Source organism: Palaemon carinicauda, chromosome 18 (genome assembly GCF_036898095.1).
Source record: "Palaemon carinicauda isolate YSFRI2023 chromosome 18, ASM3689809v2, whole genome shotgun sequence".
NCBI lineage: Eukaryota > Metazoa > Arthropoda > Malacostraca > Decapoda > Palaemonidae > Palaemon > Palaemon carinicauda.
Window position 1 is genome coordinate 22,335,096 of NC_090742.1, and position 17,500 is coordinate 22,352,595.

The following is a 17,500-nucleotide window of genomic DNA, read 5'->3' on the forward strand; positions in this document are numbered from 1 at the left end:
TCAAAATAGACGAAGAGTTGCAAGAGACTAAATCAGAATTGAAACGAGAAAAGACAGTACGAAAGGTATTAGAAGAAGAGCTAAATCTTGCTAAGCAAAAAACAGAAGAACTTAGGAGAGATAAATTGATAGCAAAAACAAGAGTTGATAATGTTGAAAAATTATTTGAAGAAGTAGAGATGATTATTGAAAGAAAGACAACAGAACTAAAAATAGTTGGAGAAGAGAAAGAAAAGCTAAAAGAGGAGTTAATGAAAGAAGAGACAGTAAGAAAAGGATTGGAAAAAGAGCTAAATCTAGCTAAGCAAGTAGCAGAAGAACTTAGGCAAGATAAATTGAGAGCAAAAACTAGACTTGAAAATGTTGAAAAATTATTTGAAGAAGTAGAGATGATTGTTGAAAGAAAGACAACAGAACTAGAAATAGTTGAAGAAGAGAAAGAAAAGCTAAAAGAGGAGTTAATGAAAGAGGAGGGATTAAGGACAGTATTAGAAGAAGAGCTAAATCTTGCTAAGCAAGAAGCAGAAGAACTTAGACAAGTTTAATTGATAGCAAAAACTAGAGTTGATAAAGTTGAAAAACTATTTGAAGGAATAGAGATGATTATTGAAAGAAAGACAACAGAACTAGAAATAGTTGAAGAAGAGAAAGAAAAGCTAAAAGAGGAGTTAATGAAAGAAGAGACAGTAAGAACAGTATTAGAAGAAGAGCTAAATCTTGCTAAGCAAGAAACAGAAAAACTTAGGAGAGATTTATTGATAGTAAAAACTTTAGCTGATAATGTTGAAAAATTATTTGAAGAAGCAGAGATAATGGTTGAAAGAAAGACAACAGAACTAAAAATAGTTGAAGAAGAGAAAGAAAGGCTAAAAGAGGAGTTAATGAAAGACGAGGGATTAAGGAAAGAAAAAGAGGATCAAATAGATAATCTTCAAGAACAAAATAGGATAAAGGACAATAAGATTCAACAGCTTCAAGAGGAGAAATTGGAAAAGGAAGTTACAAATGAATATTGGGAAAAAGAAACACTCAAAATAGATGAAGAGTTGCAAGAGACTAAGTCCAAATTGCAACGAGAAGAGACAGTGAGAAAAGGACTAGAAGAAGAGCTAAATCTTACTAAGCAAGAAGCAGACGAACTTTGGCAAGGTAAATTGATAGCAAAAACTAAAGTTGATAATCTTGAAAAATCATTTGAAGAATTAGAGATGATTATTGAAAGAAACACAACAGAACTAAAAATAGTTGAAGAAGAGAAAGAAAAGCTAAAAGAGGAGTTAATGGAAGAGGAAAGACTAAGGAAAGAAAGAGAGGAACAAATAGCTATTCTCAAAGAAAACATTGAAGGTGTAATGATTCAAAATGTGAAAACGAATGCTGAAGCACAAAGAGTTCAAGAAGAGAAAGAAAATCTTAAAGAGGAGTTAATGGAAGAGGAAAGACTAAGGAAAGAAAGAGAGGAACAAATAGCTATTCTCAAAGAAAACGTGGAAGCTGTAATGATTCAAAATATGGAAACGAATGCTGAAGCACAAAGAGTTCAAGAAGAGAAAGAAAATCTTAAAGAGGAGTTAATGGAAGAGGAAAGACTAAGGAAAGAAAGAGAGGAACAAATAGCTATTCTCAAAGAAAACGTGGAAGCTGTAATGATTCAAAATATGGAAACGAATGCTGAAGCACAAAGAGTTCAAGAAGAGAAAGAAAATCTTAAAGAGGAGTTAATGGAAGAGGAAAGACTAAGGAAAGAAAGAGAGGAACAAATAGCTATTCTCAAAGAAAACGTGGAAGCTGTAATGATTCAAAATATGGAAACGAATGCTGAAGCACAAAGAGTTCAAGAAGAGAAAGAAAATCTTAAAGAGGAGTTAATGGAAGAGGAAAGACTAAGGAAAGAAAGAGAGGAACAAATAGCTATTCTCAAAGAAAACGTGGAAGCTGTAATGATTCAAAATATGGAAACGAATGCTGAAGCACAAAGAGTTCAAGAAGAGAAAGAAAATCTTAAAGAGGAGTTAATGGAAGAGGAAAGACTAAGGAAAGAAAGAGAGGAACAAATAGCTATTCTCAAAGAAAACGTGGAAGCTGTAATGATTCAAAATATGGAAACGAATGCTGAAGCACAAAGAGTTCAAGAAGAGAAAGAAAATCTTAAAGAGGAGTTAATGGAAGAGGAAAGACTAAGGAAAGAAAGAGAGGAACAAATAGCTATTCTCAAAGAAAACGTGGAAGCTGTAATGATTCAAAATATGGAAACGAATGCTGAAGCACAAAGAGTTCAAGAAGAGAAAGAAAATCTTAAAGAGGAGTTAATGGAAGAGGAAAGACTAAGGAAAGAAAGAGAGGAACAAATAGCTATTCTCAAAGAAAACGTGGAAGCTGTAATGATTCAAAATATGGAAACGAATGCTGAAGCACAAAGAGTTCAAGAAGAGAAAGAAAATCTTAAAGAGGAGTTAATGGAAGAGGAAAGACTAAGGAAAGAAAGAGAGGAACAAATAGCTATTCTCAAAGAAATCGTGGAAGCTGTAATGATTCAAAATATGGAAACGAATGCTGAAGCACAAAGAGTTCAAGAAGAGAAAGAAAATCTTAAAGAGGAGTTAATGGAAGAGGAAAGACTAAGGAAAGAAAGAGAGGAACAAATAGCTATTCTCAAAGAAAACGTGGAAGCTGTAATGATTCAAAATATGGAAACGAATGCTGAAGCACAAAGAGTTCAAGAAGAGAAAGAAAATCTTAAAGAGGAGTTAATGGAAGAGGAAAGACTAAGGAAAGAAAGAGAGGAACAAATAGCTATTCTCAAAGAAAACGTGGAAGCTGTAATGATTCAAAATATGGAAACGAATGCTGAAGCACAAAGAGTTCAAGAAGAGAAAGAAAATCTTAAAGAGGAGTTAATGGAAGAGGAAAGACTAAGGAAAGAAAGAGAGGAACAAATAGCTATTCTCAAAGAAAACGTGGAAGCTGTAATGATTCAAAATATGGAAACGAATGCTGAAGCACAAAGAGTTCAAGAAGAGAAAGAAAATCTTAAAGAGGAGTTAATGGAAGAGGAAAGACTAAGGAAAGAAAGAGAGGAACAAATAGCTATTCTCAAAGAAAACGTGGAAGCTGTAATGATTCAAAATATGGAAACGAATGCTGAAGCACAAAGAGTTCAAGAAGAGAAAGAAAATCTTAAAGAGGAGTTAATGGAAGAGGAAAGACTAAGGAAAGAAAGAGAGGAACAAATAGCTATTCTCAAAGAAAACGTGGAAGCTGTAATGATTCAAAATATGGAAACGAATGCTGAAGCACAAAGAGTTCAAGAAGAGAAAGAAAATCTTAAAGAGGAGTTAATGGAAGAGGAAAGACTAAGGAAAGAAAGAGAGGAACAAATAGCTATTCTCAAAGAAAACGTGGAAGCTGTAATGATTCAAAATATGGAAACGAATGCTGAAGCACAAAGAGTTCAAGAAGAGAAAGAAAATCTTAAAGAGGAGTTAATGGAAGAGGAAAGACTAAGGAAAGAAAGAGAGGAACAAATAGCTATTCTCAAAGAAAACGTGGAAGCTGTAATGATTCAAAATATGGAAACGAATGCTGAAGCACAAAGAGTTCAAGAAGAGAAAGAAAATCTTAAAGAGGAGTTAATGGAAGAGGAAAGACTAAGGAAAGAAAGAGAGGAACAAATAGCTATTCTCAAAGAAAACGTGGAAGCTGTAATGATTCAAAATATGGAAACGAATGCTGAAGCACAAAGAGTTCAAGAAGAGAAAGAAAATCTTAAAGAGGAGTTAATGGAAGAGGAAAGACTAAGGAAAGAAAGAGAGGAACAAATAGCTATTCTCAAAGAAAACGTGGAAGCTGTAATGATTCAAAATATGGAAACGAATGCTGAAGCACAAAGAGTTCAAGAAGAGAAAGAAAATCTTAAAGAGGAGTTAATGGAAGAGGAAAGACTAAGGAAAGAAAGAGAGGAACAAATAGCTATTCTCAAAGAAAACATTGAAGGTGTAATGATTCAAAATGTGAAAACGAATGCTGAAGCACAAAGAGTTCAAGAAGAGAAAGAAAATCTTAAAGAGGAGTTAATGGAAGAGGAAAGACTAAGGAAAGAAAGAGAGGAACAAATAGCTATTCTCAAAGAAAACGTGGAAGCTGTAATGATTCAAAATATGGAAACGAATGCTGAAGCACAAAGAGTTCAAGAAGAGAAAGAAAATCTTAAAGAGGAGTTAATGGAAGAGGAAAGACTAAGGAAAGAAAGAGAGGAACAAATAGCTATTCTCAAAGAAAACGTGGAAGCTGTAATGATTCAAAATATGGAAACGAATGCTGAAGCACAAAGAGTTCAAGAAGAGAAAGAAAATCTTAAAGAGGAGTTAATGGAAGAGGAAAGACTAAGGAAAGAAAGAGAGGAACAAATAGCTATTCTCAAAGAAAACGTGGAAGCTGTAATGATTCAAAATATGGAAACGAATGCTGAAGCACAAAGAGTTCAAGAAGAGAAAGAAAATCTTAAAGAGGAGTTAATGGAAGAGGAAAGACTAAGGAAAGAAAGAGAGGAACAAATAGCTATTCTCAAAGAAAACGTGGAAGCTGTAATGATTCAAAATATGGAAACGAATGCTGAAGCACAAAGAGTTCAAGAAGAGAAAGAAAATCTTAAAGAGGAGTTAATGGAAGAGGAAAGACTAAGGAAAGAAAGAGAGGAACAAATAGCTATTCTCAAAGAAAACGTGGAAGCTGTAATGATTCAAAATATGGAAACGAATGCTGAAGCACAAAGAGTTCAAGAAGAGAAAGAAAATCTTAAAGAGGAGTTAATGGAAGAGGAAAGACTAAGGAAAGAAAGAGAGGAACAAATAGCTATTCTCAAAGAAAACGTGGAAGCTGTAATGATTCAAAATATGGAAACGAATGCTGAAGCACAAAGAGTTCAAGAAGAGAAAGAAAATCTTAAAGAGGAGTTAATGGAAGAGGAAAGACTAAGGAAAGAAAGAGAGGAACAAATAGCTATTCTCAAAGAAAACGTGGAAGCTGTAATGATTCAAAATATGGAAACGAATGCTGAAGCACAAAGAGTTCAAGAAGAGAAAGAAAATCTTAAAGAGGAGTTAATGGAAGAGGAAAGACTAAGGAAAGAAAGAGAGGAACAAATAGCTATTCTCAAAGAAAACGTGGAAGCTGTAATGATTCAAAATATGGAAACGAATGCTGAAGCACAAAGAGTTCAAGAAGAGAAAGAAAATCTTAAAGAGGAGTTAATGGAAGAGGAAAGACTAAGGAAAGAAAGAGAGGAACAAATAGCTATTCTCAAAGAAAACGTGGAAGCTGTAATGATTCAAAATATGGAAACGAATGCTGAAGCACAAAGAGTTCAAGAAGAGAAAGAAAATCTTAAAGAGGAGTTAATGGAAGAGGAAAGACTAAGGAAAGAAAGAGAGGAACAAATAGCTATTCTCAAAGAAAACGTGGAAGCTGTAATGATTCAAAATATGGAAACGAATGCTGAAGCACAAAGAGTTCAAGAAGAGAAAGAAAATCTTAAAGAGGAGTTAATGGAAGAGGAAAGACTAAGGAAAGAAAGAGAGGAACAAATAGCTATTCTCAAAGAAAACGTGGAAGCTGTAATGATTCAAAATATGGAAACGAATGCTGAAGCACAAAGAGTTCAAGAAGAGAAAGAAAATCTTAAAGAGGAGTTAATGGAAGAGGAAAGACTAAGGAAAGAAAGAGAGGAACAAATAGCTATTCTCAAAGAAAACGTGGAAGCTGTAATGATTCAAAATATGGAAACGAATGCTGAAGCACAAAGAGTTCAAGAAGAGAAAGAAAATCTTAAAGAGGAGTTAATGGAAGAGGAAAGACTAAGGAAAGAAAGAGAGGAACAAATAGCTATTCTCAAAGAAAACGTGGAAGCTGTAATGATTCAAAATATGGAAACGAATGCTGAAGCACAAAGAGTTCAAGAAGAGAAAGAAAATCTTAAAGAGGAGTTAATGGAAGAGGAAAGACTAAGGAAAGAAAGGGAGGAACAAATAGCTATTCTCAAAGAAAACGTGGAAGCTGTAATGATTCAAAATATGGAAACGAATGCTGAAGCACAAAGAGTTCAAGAAGAGAAAGAAAATCTTAAAGAGGAGTTAATGGAAGAGGAAAGACTAAGGAAAGAAAGAGAGGAACAAATAGCTATTCTCAAAGAAAACGTGGAAGCTGTAATGATTCAAAATATGGAAACGAATGCTGAAGCACAAAGAGTTCAAGAAGAGAAAGAAAATCTTAAAGAGGAGTTAATGGAAGAGGAAAGACTAAGGAAAGAAAGAGAGGAACAAATAGCTATTCTCAAAGAAAACGTGGAAGCTGTAATGATTCAAAATATGGAAACGAATGCTGAAGCACAAAGAGTTCAAGAAGAGAAAGAAAATCTTAAAGAGGAGTTAATGGAAGAGGAAAGACTAAGGAAAGAAAGAGAGGAACAAATAGCTATTCTCAAAGAAAACGTGGAAGCTGTAATGATTCAAAATATGGAAACGAATGCTGAAGCACAAAGAGTTCAAGAAGAGAAAGAAAATCTTAAAGAGGAGTTAATGGAAGAGGAGAGATTAAGAAAAGAAAAAGAGGAACAAATAGCTATTTTCGAAGAAAAAATGGAAAGTCTATATATTCAAAACATGCAGGAGGTAGAAACAATCAAAAGAGAGGTAGAGGATCGGCTAAATCTTGTGACGGAAGGAGCGAAAATTCTTAAGCAAGAAAAAGAGGATATGGAAGTCAAGATAGATTGGCTTGAAATATTGGTAATGCAAATTGATGATATAGTGAAACAACAAAAGAGAGAAATTCTAAGGAGAGAAGAAGAGAGCACAAGGCTTAATAAAGAGCTAATAGAAGAAAGAAGAATCAGAAAACAGACAAAAAGTGAAGTGGAAAGTCTAAGGAGAGAAATCAAGACTCTAAAGCAAAGACTTCTGGCGAAGACTGGACAGATTGGTTATACTCAAAAAGTAGTTATGGAATTGGCGGATTTGATGAATCAGTTGGAAGATGAAATAAATAGTGACGAGTAAGGAGTTAAAGGAAAACCTAGAAAAATAGAAAATATGAAAAAAAGAAATTAAAAAAAATTTAAAAACTAAAAAATCCCCCAAAAATATAAAAAATAAAAAATCCCTCCAAAAATACAAAACACAAAAAGCATAAAAAATAAAGAGTCCAGAAGAACAAGAAGAAGAAGAATAAGATGGCAGCAGGAAAAAAAAAACAGGATGGCGGCTATTCCCAATATATTCTAGGTACCTAAAGGATATTCTACAAGATGGACTCAGCAGAGGGAAGAAGTCTGACTTGTTCTAGTATGCTTTGTTCCTTGATGAAGATTCACCTGTACTGTTTCTTTGTCCGGTGAACAAATGCTGAACAAACAAATCTGACTTCTTCTATTATGCTGTGCCTCTCTGAACAAGATTCCCTGAAGGTAGATAGAAAATAGAAAAAAAAGAAAAAATTATAAAAAACTAAAAAATCCAAAAAAAGAAGATGGCAGCAGAAAAAAAAATAAAAACAAGATGTCGCTAATGAAAGCACAATAAGGGTTACCGTCTCTAAGCAAAGGTCTGAATAGAACTGACTACAAATTCCAATACAGTGACAGAGATTAACTTGAAGGATCAAGAACTGACAGTTTGAAGGGTAAAAACCTGGCTTCCCTTAATCCGGGTCAGGGCATCTCCAGTTATTTTTCCTCCAAGGTTCAGTGGCTACTTTCCTCTTGGTAAGGGTAGAGGAGACTCTTTAGTTATGGTAAGCGTCTCTTCTAAGAGGACACTCCAAAATCAAAACATTGTTCTCTAGTCTTGGGTAGTGCCATAGCCTCTGTATCATGGTCTTCCACAATCTTGGATTAGTTTTCTTGCTTGAGGGTACACTCGGGCACACTATTCTATATTGTTTCTCTTCCTCTTGTTTTTTTTTTTAAGTTTATATAGTTCATATATGAAGATGAAATTTGATATTGTTAATGTTCTTAAAACATTTTATTTTTATTTTTCATTACTTCTTTTGTAGTTTGGTTATTTCTTTCTTTCCTTTCCTCACTGGTCTGTTTTCCCTGTTGGAGCCCTTTGGCTTATAGCATCTTGCTTTTCCAACTAGGGTTATAGCTTAGTTGGTGGTAATAATAATAATAATAATAATAATAATAATAATAATAATAATAATAATAATAATAGCCATGGGAGCTCCTCTTGGGATTCTATTTGCCAATATGTATACTGTATGCATCCGTCAAAGAAAAACCCTTGAAAGAACATAAGAAGACAAACCTCTATGTACGTTATATCAATGACATATTCATCATGATAAAAAATAAAGAAGAGACAGATGAGTTAGCTGACAAACAGGAGAAATTACAAACTCAATTTCACAACCAAATACAGTCAAGAAAAAACACTGCCTTTCCTCGATGTTCTAGTTAAATAAGATGGCCAATTCAAGATATCAGTATACACTAAATCAACCAATCCCAGAGGTAAATGCCCCGATGCGTACAAAAAGTCAGTAGTTTAAAGGTCGCTCATGAATGGCAGAGGCAAGGGACAGTGACATTGCCCTAGCAAGGAAAACAATGCCTTAAAGATTGACATTATCAGCTAGGACCAGGGGGGGGGGGACAGGCAATGGCTGTAAACACCAAGCAGAGATGTTACCAATCAGGCCACAACAACCCTTACGTCTATGTAGCATTTACGCACAGTAAAATTTGGAAAGACGTAGAGAAAAACTAAACCGAATTTGATAACTACTAACAAATAACAGATATCCAGACATCATGATAGAAGAGGCCATGAGAAAGAAATTCAATAACCCACGATGACAAAAACTAACAAAGAAGAGAAAACCCTTATCATCTACCCATGTCTTAGCTTTGGTTCGTTCTACAAAGATGAAATTCAGACCCGCGAGGAATCTCCAATCGAGTTGTTGCCCGGAAAGCTCCTTACCAGAAAGTAAAACTTATAATATATAGCAAGCCCAACCTAATTGCAAGTCTTGTGATGAAGAACAGTACCACCCCAAGATGACCAAAGGAATAATTTAGTCTGTAAGTTTTCATGGCCGGAGGAGATGTGTAAAACTCACAGAAAAGACTACATTGAACACACTACCACTACATTTCAAAGATGTATGCTGGTCCAGATAAATCAGGGATCAAATAACCAACATTATGTTGATGTCCTCAACTGGAAACCCTTCCTGAAAGAATTGACTGATGGAACCCAGATTGTTTATAAAGAGAACAACTACGGCAGACTTATAATAGCTGAAGCTGTATGCATCGCCATCCAAGGGTCTACACTGAATATCCAATGTGATTCTAATTACATGCGTCTACATGGGTCATATATATATATATATATATATATATATATATATATATATATATATATATTGTATATATATATATATATATATATATATATATATTGCATATATATATATATATATATATATATATATATATATATATATATTTATATGTGTGTGTAATCTGCTATTATGCTCTTTATAATTCATAAATCTCTGAAGATTGAAACATTTCGCATTTTTATTTTTATTTTTTTTATTTTATAATTTCTATTAATATAAATTCAAAATAATTAATAATCTTTGTAGAAGCTCATATATAAAAAGAATTGTGCACTTATTCTAATCAATAATCACGTAATAAAGACATAATTTTGTCGGAACAATTTAATGTAAATTGCATATATATATATATATATATATATATATATATATATATATATATATGTATATATATATATATATATATATATATATATATATATATATATAGTATATATATACATATATATCAATATCAATATATATATATATATATATATATATATATATATATAATATATATGTATATATATATATATAATCATAAACTGACAAATGATCATATAATTCTGCTACTAATAGACTTTCGTTACTAACAAGATTTTTTTTTATAATGCCTTATTCATATTTCAGAAATACATTGTTTTACTACATTATGTATTCGGAGTGATAGTCCTACCGGTAGGTTAGGTTAGGTTTTTCAAAGACTGCACTCAAATACTTCTATTCGTTTGTTTTCTACCTATAGCCTGTCGAACTACTACAAGAACACATACTGTAGCACCTTGATTCCAGAATTTACCCAAAATAGTCAAAAGTAGTAATCTACCAATGGGAGGACCGCTGTCAACAAGGTTTTTTTCTTTAACGCTATTTGCATGGTTAGAGTAGCCTACTTTTACAAATAATTTACATTAGCACAATAGGCGCCTGACCGTCAACTCCTATGAAAACCGAATGTTATGGCATATTCTAGTACGAATTTATTGTAATATTATCATCCGTTTTAGCATAGGTTAAGCCTATAACATGTAAATTATATGTTTTAAATACCAATCTATTGGAAGATGGTTAAAACATGACGTACAACTGATATCTTCTTTTAAAAATGCGTTTTCGAGATACTGCACCCTGTAATAAGAATAATCTAAAGTTCACGAAGACGAAGTGTAACTTACCGATATTTCTCGTGTAATGTCATCTAGGAGTCTCTTGGTCTACTGTCTTTAAAACAAATCTGCTGATACGTACATCGCTCTTTCCTAATCCGTTATTTCTTATTTCAACACACCATTAAAATTGACAGTGACGGGTGTTGGGTGTATAAAATATTGAAAAGTTCGTTAACCGCACGGAACTGACACTATTATGCAAAACAAAACCGGCCACACAACAGTATGAGAATAGTCTTTCCACTCAACATAATCCATGACAAAAAAAGAAAAAGAAATAATTCAAGTAACCAAATATAGAACAAAATTATTAAAATCATAATACAGATTAATTTCAATGGATAAAAGGACAGATAATTTATTTCAAAATAAATACCTAACGAAATTCTTATCGACTATTGACTGTGTCGAGCTTGGATACATAAACAGAAAACAGGTCCCACCATGCGTAAATTGAGCGTAAATTACAACCTTTTCCATTTTATATTCTTTAAGTCTTTTTACGCCATTATAGATATAGATAAAAATATTATGGTAAATGAGTGAGATTTGGAAAGTTGAGATATTGTCGAGTAATGTTACGAGTAATGAGATATAACCACGAAATAAAATCATGGTGAAAAAACTTGGGCATTTTAAAGGAAAGCAAGCATTATATAAGTTTGCTTTTTTAACTGAAAAGTCAATTTCACCGAGTAAGCTGAGAATGATTTCTTTCATCAATTTTGTTTTAAAATAGACTTTCCTGAATGAAATTGGAATATTATAAGCCCATATTTTGGCACTCAGCATCAGCTATCTATAAAAACAGAAAGAGACTGGATTTAGAATACGAGATGAATAACTCATCTATTCAATGGTATTGTATGAGATTGTTCAGTTTCGATCAAGTCTTTACATGAATGATAATATCTGCTATTCTATCACAGTAGGAGAATAAAATGCTTATGTAATGTGCACGCCTATGAGAAAAGAAGCTATTAATAGAGTGATAGGCCATAGGTATAGACCTACTTTAGGCAGTCCTTTGTAATAGTGGCTTTATGTCACAAGGCCAAGTTCACTCGAATGATATAAGAAACCAAGTTATCATTATTTATTATTATTACATTTACGAATATGGATAACGATAACAATGATAAAGAATAATGTTTAGATATGTATACAAAAGCTCCACGAATGACATAATGCAAGAGATCATAGACCTAGTGGTGGTCATCTTCTTGAATCATAAAATCTTTCTCTTTCTGTCTTACTTTCCCTTTCAAAATGACGGAAAAGTCACTTTGAAATACACCATATGGATGAAAGTAGACGAAATCCTTATAACGGGAGTAATTACACTAAGCATTTTATAATGTAAAGTCTCAAGGTTCATTATTAATATACCACAATTTAGCATACTTTCAGCAAAAGCGTTAGAAACTTGTGTATCCCTCTACCAGCTGTTATCACCTTGTAGAATTTATGTATAAACATAATGCGGTGAATACTTAATGGAAATAACATTTATCTTCTTTCTTTTCGCTCTATTCTTCAATGTCCTGTTTGACTGAAGAATAAACTTTATACCAGTGTAATTATCAAATTATTGTTGACATATATTGACGTAATAATAGGACACTAGTGTCATAAATATTTACGAAACTATTATTACTCTAAATATTACCGATTCTTCAACTTCATATTCACAAAAAAAAATCCCAAGAAGATATGGAAGCTATATAAAAGGTAAAAGAGGAAATGAAGCGAAAAAATCATTTAAAGGGTAAAATCCAAATGCAAGTACTTTTAGTCCAGGCAATGAAAAATATCACGTGACCATTCTAGGATTGAAAAAGTTACCCCTCGATGTAACAAACCTGTTTTCTTTTATTTTCAAGAAAGCGTTCCCTTGATTTCAATACAAAATCACGGAGTAACTTTCAGTGGCTTCTTTGAGTTACCCCAGGATGTAAGTCCATTTTCTCTCTTTAAGTTGATCTGTTCTGTTTCATTTCCATGGAATTTTTGCATCATTTATCTTATCCTACCCTATGCGTTACTCTAGTGACGTTAAGGATATAATGTTCAAAAAGTATTCAAGTGGTATATCAACCATTTGGCAATCAACCATTGATAGGCAAATTGTTTTAAGATTTACGAATGTTAAATAATCTATTTTATAACAATTCTATTCGCGTTGATAATAATAATAATAATAATAATAATAATAATAATAATAATTAAAATGATAATAATAACAACAACAACAACAATAATAAAAATAATAATAATAATAATAATAATAAAAATAATAATAATAATAATAATAATAATAATAATAATAATAATAATAATAATAAAACATTACTTCTATCATCATATTATGAAACAACATAAATAAGGTTAAGAGAAGCTATATATCGTCATCGCGCTTGCATAATATTCAGAGCACTAGAGAAAAAAATACCAGAGGGTTTGCGTGATCAGTGAAAGCTAACAACGCCCCTTTGTTATACAATGATTATTCTATATCCTCTTCTCCTTACTGGAGAGAGAGAGAGAGAGAGAGAGAGAGAGAGAGAGAGAGAGAGAGAGAGAGAGAGAGAGAGAGAGAGAGAGACGGGGGGGAGGTACTAGCAAACCTAGGCGTGGAGAGCAGTTATTTTCGTGTTAACCCACATATAGACTTATATATATTTTGCAAACCTTTATGAATGGAAATAACTTAACGTGGCGAAGGGGATTGTACATCGCCATGATCAGCAATGCCGTAGGCTACTTACTAGTCAGGGCCATTCATACTAGGTTGGTTTGCTTTCAGCGACCAGATGAAAATCTCCCACCATCACCAATCCGCACTGACCTGCGTGGTTATGAAAACTGACCAAACCCTGACATGAACTGATATGTCTTGGGCCTTTGTCCTGCAGTGGACTAGAAATGGTTGCATTTGTTGTAAATTTCTCACACGATTTATAAGCCATCTTCATCTGACATGTGCAAACTATATGCCCATTGGTATTGCAAGTATATAACAGTTGTCATAATATACAAACTTCTACTATATTGGAATTGAAATGAACAGACAAACGTTCGTAACAAAAAAATATTATTACTAGCTAAGTTACAACTTCTACTATATTGGAATTGAAATGAACAGACAAACGTTCGTAACAAAAAAATATTATTACTAGCTAAGTTACAACTTCTACTATATTGGAATTGAAATGAACAGACAAACGTTCGTAACAAAAAATTATTATTACTAGCTAAGTTACAACTTCTACTATATTGGAATTGAAATGAACAGACAAACGTTCGTAACAAAAAAATATTATTACTAGCTAAGTTACAACTTCTACTATATTGGAATTGAAATGAACAGACAAACGTTCGTAACAAAAAAATATTATTACTAGCTAAGTTACAACTTCTACTATATTGGAATTGAAATGAACAGACAAACGTTCGTAACAAAAAAATATTATTACTAGCTAAGTTACAACTTCTACTATATTGGAATTGAAATGAACAGACAAACGTTCGTAACAAAAAAAATATTTTTACTAGCTAAGTTACAACTTCTACTATATTGGAATTGAAATGAACAGACAAACGTTCGTAACAAAAAAATATTATTACTAGCAAAGTCACAACTTCTACTATATTGGAATTGAAATGAACAGACAAACGTTCGTAACAAAAAAATATTATTACTAGCAAAGTCACAACTTCTACTATATTGGAATTGAAATGAACAGACAAACGTTCGTAACAAAAAAATATTATTACTAGCTAAGTTACAACTTCTACTATATTGGAATTGAAATGAACAGACAAACGTTCGTAACAAAAAAATATTATTACTAGCAAAGTCACAACTTCTACTATATTGGAATTGAAATGAACAGACAAACGTTCGTAACAAAAAATATTATTACTAGCTAAGTTACAACCCTAGTTGGAAAAGCAAGGGGCGGGGGTTGCTATAAGCACAAGGACTCCAACAGGAAGGGAGGATTATGAAAATTGAGCAACGTTATTTTAATCTTAGATAGAGATGAAGAGAAATCACTAAAAATTAATTCATAATCATATCATCTACCTTTTTATGACTTAGTAACAATGTTAAAGAAAATCTATGAGGAATTAGCAGTTTGCCTTTCAAACAGGTGCACACTGGCGCACATGGAATGCAAACACAAGGAAAGTTCCACTGGGAACCTCTTCCTACTATTTTGACCCCACGAGGTGGAATTGGGGTTGTTCCAAACCCCGGGGGTAGGAGGACGAGTGTTGTTTGCCGTGTAGGGAGAGGAGGCTGCAATACTCGGCTTTGTCTTCAAGTGCCCTAATATGTAGCGCATGTTGCATTGCAATTTTCAGCAGCATCATGTGATTAACAAAGCGTTTGTTACGTTATATAACTCTCTCCCTGTTGGTATATAAACACACACACATATATATAATATATATATATATATATATATATATATATATATATATATATATATATATATATTAATACATATATGTGTGCGTATATGTATATAAATAAATATGTACACACACACACACATATATATATATATATATATATATATATATATATATATATATATATATATATATATACATATACATATATATATATATATATATATATATATATATATATATGTGTGTGTGTGTGTGTATGTGTGTTTCATATTACAAATATATATGCTGATTAATATTTAGTTTGGTGTTTTATTTCTCTTCACTTTCGACTTCTTTTTCCCTTCTCAACTGGTGAATCTTTCAAAACGGACTCAACAAAATTAATAACCTTTTTTTTTTTTTTTTAAATAAGTATAAACATTTGACCAATGATAGACTAAGTTTTGTCTACGTCATTGGAAGCAAAACATTTCCTTTATTTTAAAAAAATGGTTAATGTTGGGTTACGTCTAGAAGCAAACGTTTTTCTGTTGTTTAAAATGTATAGATTCTTCAAGTAGACTAAACCAACACCAACGTATATGCGTATAATGAATTTAAATATTCTCCAAGATCGAACAGATTCAAATTGAAGGAAGTATAAAAATAAAGTGTTCTATTATCACAGTTTATTCCTCCATTACAAATGTGTAAAAAAATAAAAATCTATGAAAGATCACAAGCAATGAAAAGATGAGACCCCTAGTACTAGAATGACCATATCCACAAGAATATATACTATCTATGATTATGGAGCGAAGTTTTGTAAACACAACGTTGTACGTTGAAATATTCCGTCGTAAATGACACCTAAAAGCAACTCTGTCGACGCCCAGATCTCGTTGCCAAGGCCAGCATGATGCAACCAAGATCTTGCGTTGCAACGGTAAGTACCGATGACTTGTTTAGGCGCCGCATGATAAGGAACGCCTCGACGTATATCTTATAACGGCTATCTGTGGCTGCCATCTTTACTCAATAAATGATAGGCGATGTGGCGTGACATATGCCTGCCCAGACGTGTCTTTCGACGAATGCGATAAGAATCGAGTCTTAGGAACGTGTCGTTAGGTACGATTCTTCGATGGCTTTTTTCTACTCTTCTCCAACGTGTAACCTGGGCTAATATAAACGTCTTCGGTGGTGGCCATGTTCAGGAAACTGTAAATAAATATTCGAATAAGTAAGATAATGATAGATTTCTTGTGGGGGGGGGGTTACTAACATATTCAAATTCATTGATTTATGAGGCATATGTCCATTGAAAATGACGAACTCACCTATTGGAAGACAGTACATGTGGTGGAGTCTCGGCTCTGGCCATTCGCACGTGTAGTGTGCACGTCGTTGGTACTTTAGGATCACAGACGATTTTCCCCAAACTTACACGATTACTGCCATCACGTACCTCTAGCGCTAACGTGCAACCTCTGTAAAACAATGGACGTCATCCATTAAAATTCCATAGTGTTTTTTATCATTAAGAGAAATTTAATTCTATATATGGAGCTTTTCAAATATGCCAGTATGTGTTCGTAATTACATTGACGACCTTGGCAGATATATTTTTTTGTGTTGAAGCAGATCAAAACTCACTTGTGAAATTCCTCACAACTCACCTTATGCCATGAGCTTCTCCCTCGCTCATGCGAATGACATCCCGGACGACCCTGGGGACGAAGTCGTGGGGCAAGTAAACGGACACACCGTCGCCCCTGGTTGAAAGCAATTTACTCCACCACTGGCGGTTTCCCATGTTTTTCTGCAAGATAGAATAGTGCAAGGCGTAAGGATTTATTTTATTTTGTTACTTTATATCACGTCTTTGTTTTTTATCTTTGCTTTAGGAAGAGGAATGAGTTTTCTGGAATTTTACAGCTAAACTTGACAGGTCATTGCTCTCATTATTTACTAATAGGGTAATATTTGATACATTTTTAATAGTTTGATTCTTTTGAAATATTTCTTAACATTTTGCGATCTTATTTTATACACTTTTCCCATATATTCAGCTGTTATAATACTGCATACCTTCATTAGAATAACCCTGTCCATTCTATTCCCTTATAGGAAATCTTGAAAATAAACCGATTTATAAAGGTAAAAGACATGCCAGTTTCCTCCCAGTAAAAAACGCAAACTAATACCGCTAAGGGAACCTCATGAAATTCTCACATTTTAGTATCATGATGATGTGGCTAAATAAAGAGTTGGCGCCTAAAATACTGTTTGATCTCTCTCTCTCTCTCTCTCTCTCTCTCTCTCTCTCTCTCTCTCTCTCTCTCTCTCTCTCTCATTCGCGGCGCGCCTTTGTGTCGGTGAAGTTATTTTCTAAAGATTGCTGGCCACATCTTTCGACCATTCGCCCTTCTCAAGGTTATTTTGGTCTGCTTAGTTTTTTTTTTCTTTTTAGTTATTCTTTCCGTTCGTACGTTCACTCTCATGTCATCCAGCAATTATAGTGATTATCGTAT

At 33.2% G+C, this 17,500-nt stretch overlaps 3 protein-coding genes across 3 annotated transcripts in view; 2 read left to right on the forward strand and 1 right to left on the reverse strand.

The window, feature by feature from the left end:
* Nucleotides 1-545, forward strand: part of LOC137657217 (uncharacterized) — a 762-nt gene extending 217 nt beyond the window's left edge. The window contains exon 1 of the mRNA XM_068391559.1: nt 1-545. This exon is cut by the window's left edge and continues 217 nt beyond it. Within this exon, the coding sequence (XP_068247660.1) occupies nt 1-545 (545 nt within the window).
* Nucleotides 546-599: 54 nt separating this feature from the next.
* Nucleotides 600-7,052, forward strand: LOC137657218 (myosin heavy chain, clone 203-like). The gene is made up of 2 exons (XM_068391560.1): nt 600-1,244; nt 6,663-7,052. Exons 1-2 carry the CDS (start codon nt 600-602, stop codon nt 7,050-7,052), a joined length of 1,035 nt encoding a protein of 344 aa, XP_068247661.1.
* Nucleotides 7,053-15,640: 8,588 nt separating this feature from the next.
* The window catches only part of LOC137657706 (protein scylla-like), a 3,307-nt gene continuing 1,447 nt past the window's right edge, over nt 15,641-17,500 (reverse strand). The window contains exons 3-5 of the mRNA XM_068392128.1: nt 16,646-16,788; nt 16,307-16,456; nt 15,641-16,187 (exon numbers count right to left, since the gene is read on the reverse strand). Of these exons, the coding sequence (XP_068248229.1) occupies nt 16,094-16,187; nt 16,307-16,456; nt 16,646-16,788 (387 nt within the window). The 3' untranslated portion in view covers nt 15,641-16,093. The remainder of the gene's footprint in view (nt 16,188-16,306; nt 16,457-16,645; nt 16,789-17,500) is intronic.

What these genes read in the sequence shown, in the direction of transcription:
- LOC137657218 (XM_068391560.1), top strand. Translation starts at nt 600, where the DNA reads ATGATTATTGAAAGAAAGACAACAGAACTAGAAATAGTTGAAGAAGAG. An exon ending in ACACAACAGAACTAAAAATA is followed by an intron (nt 1,245 to 6,662) that starts GTTGAAGAAGAG and finishes CAAAACATGCAG; the next exon opens with GAGGTAGAAACAATCAAAAG.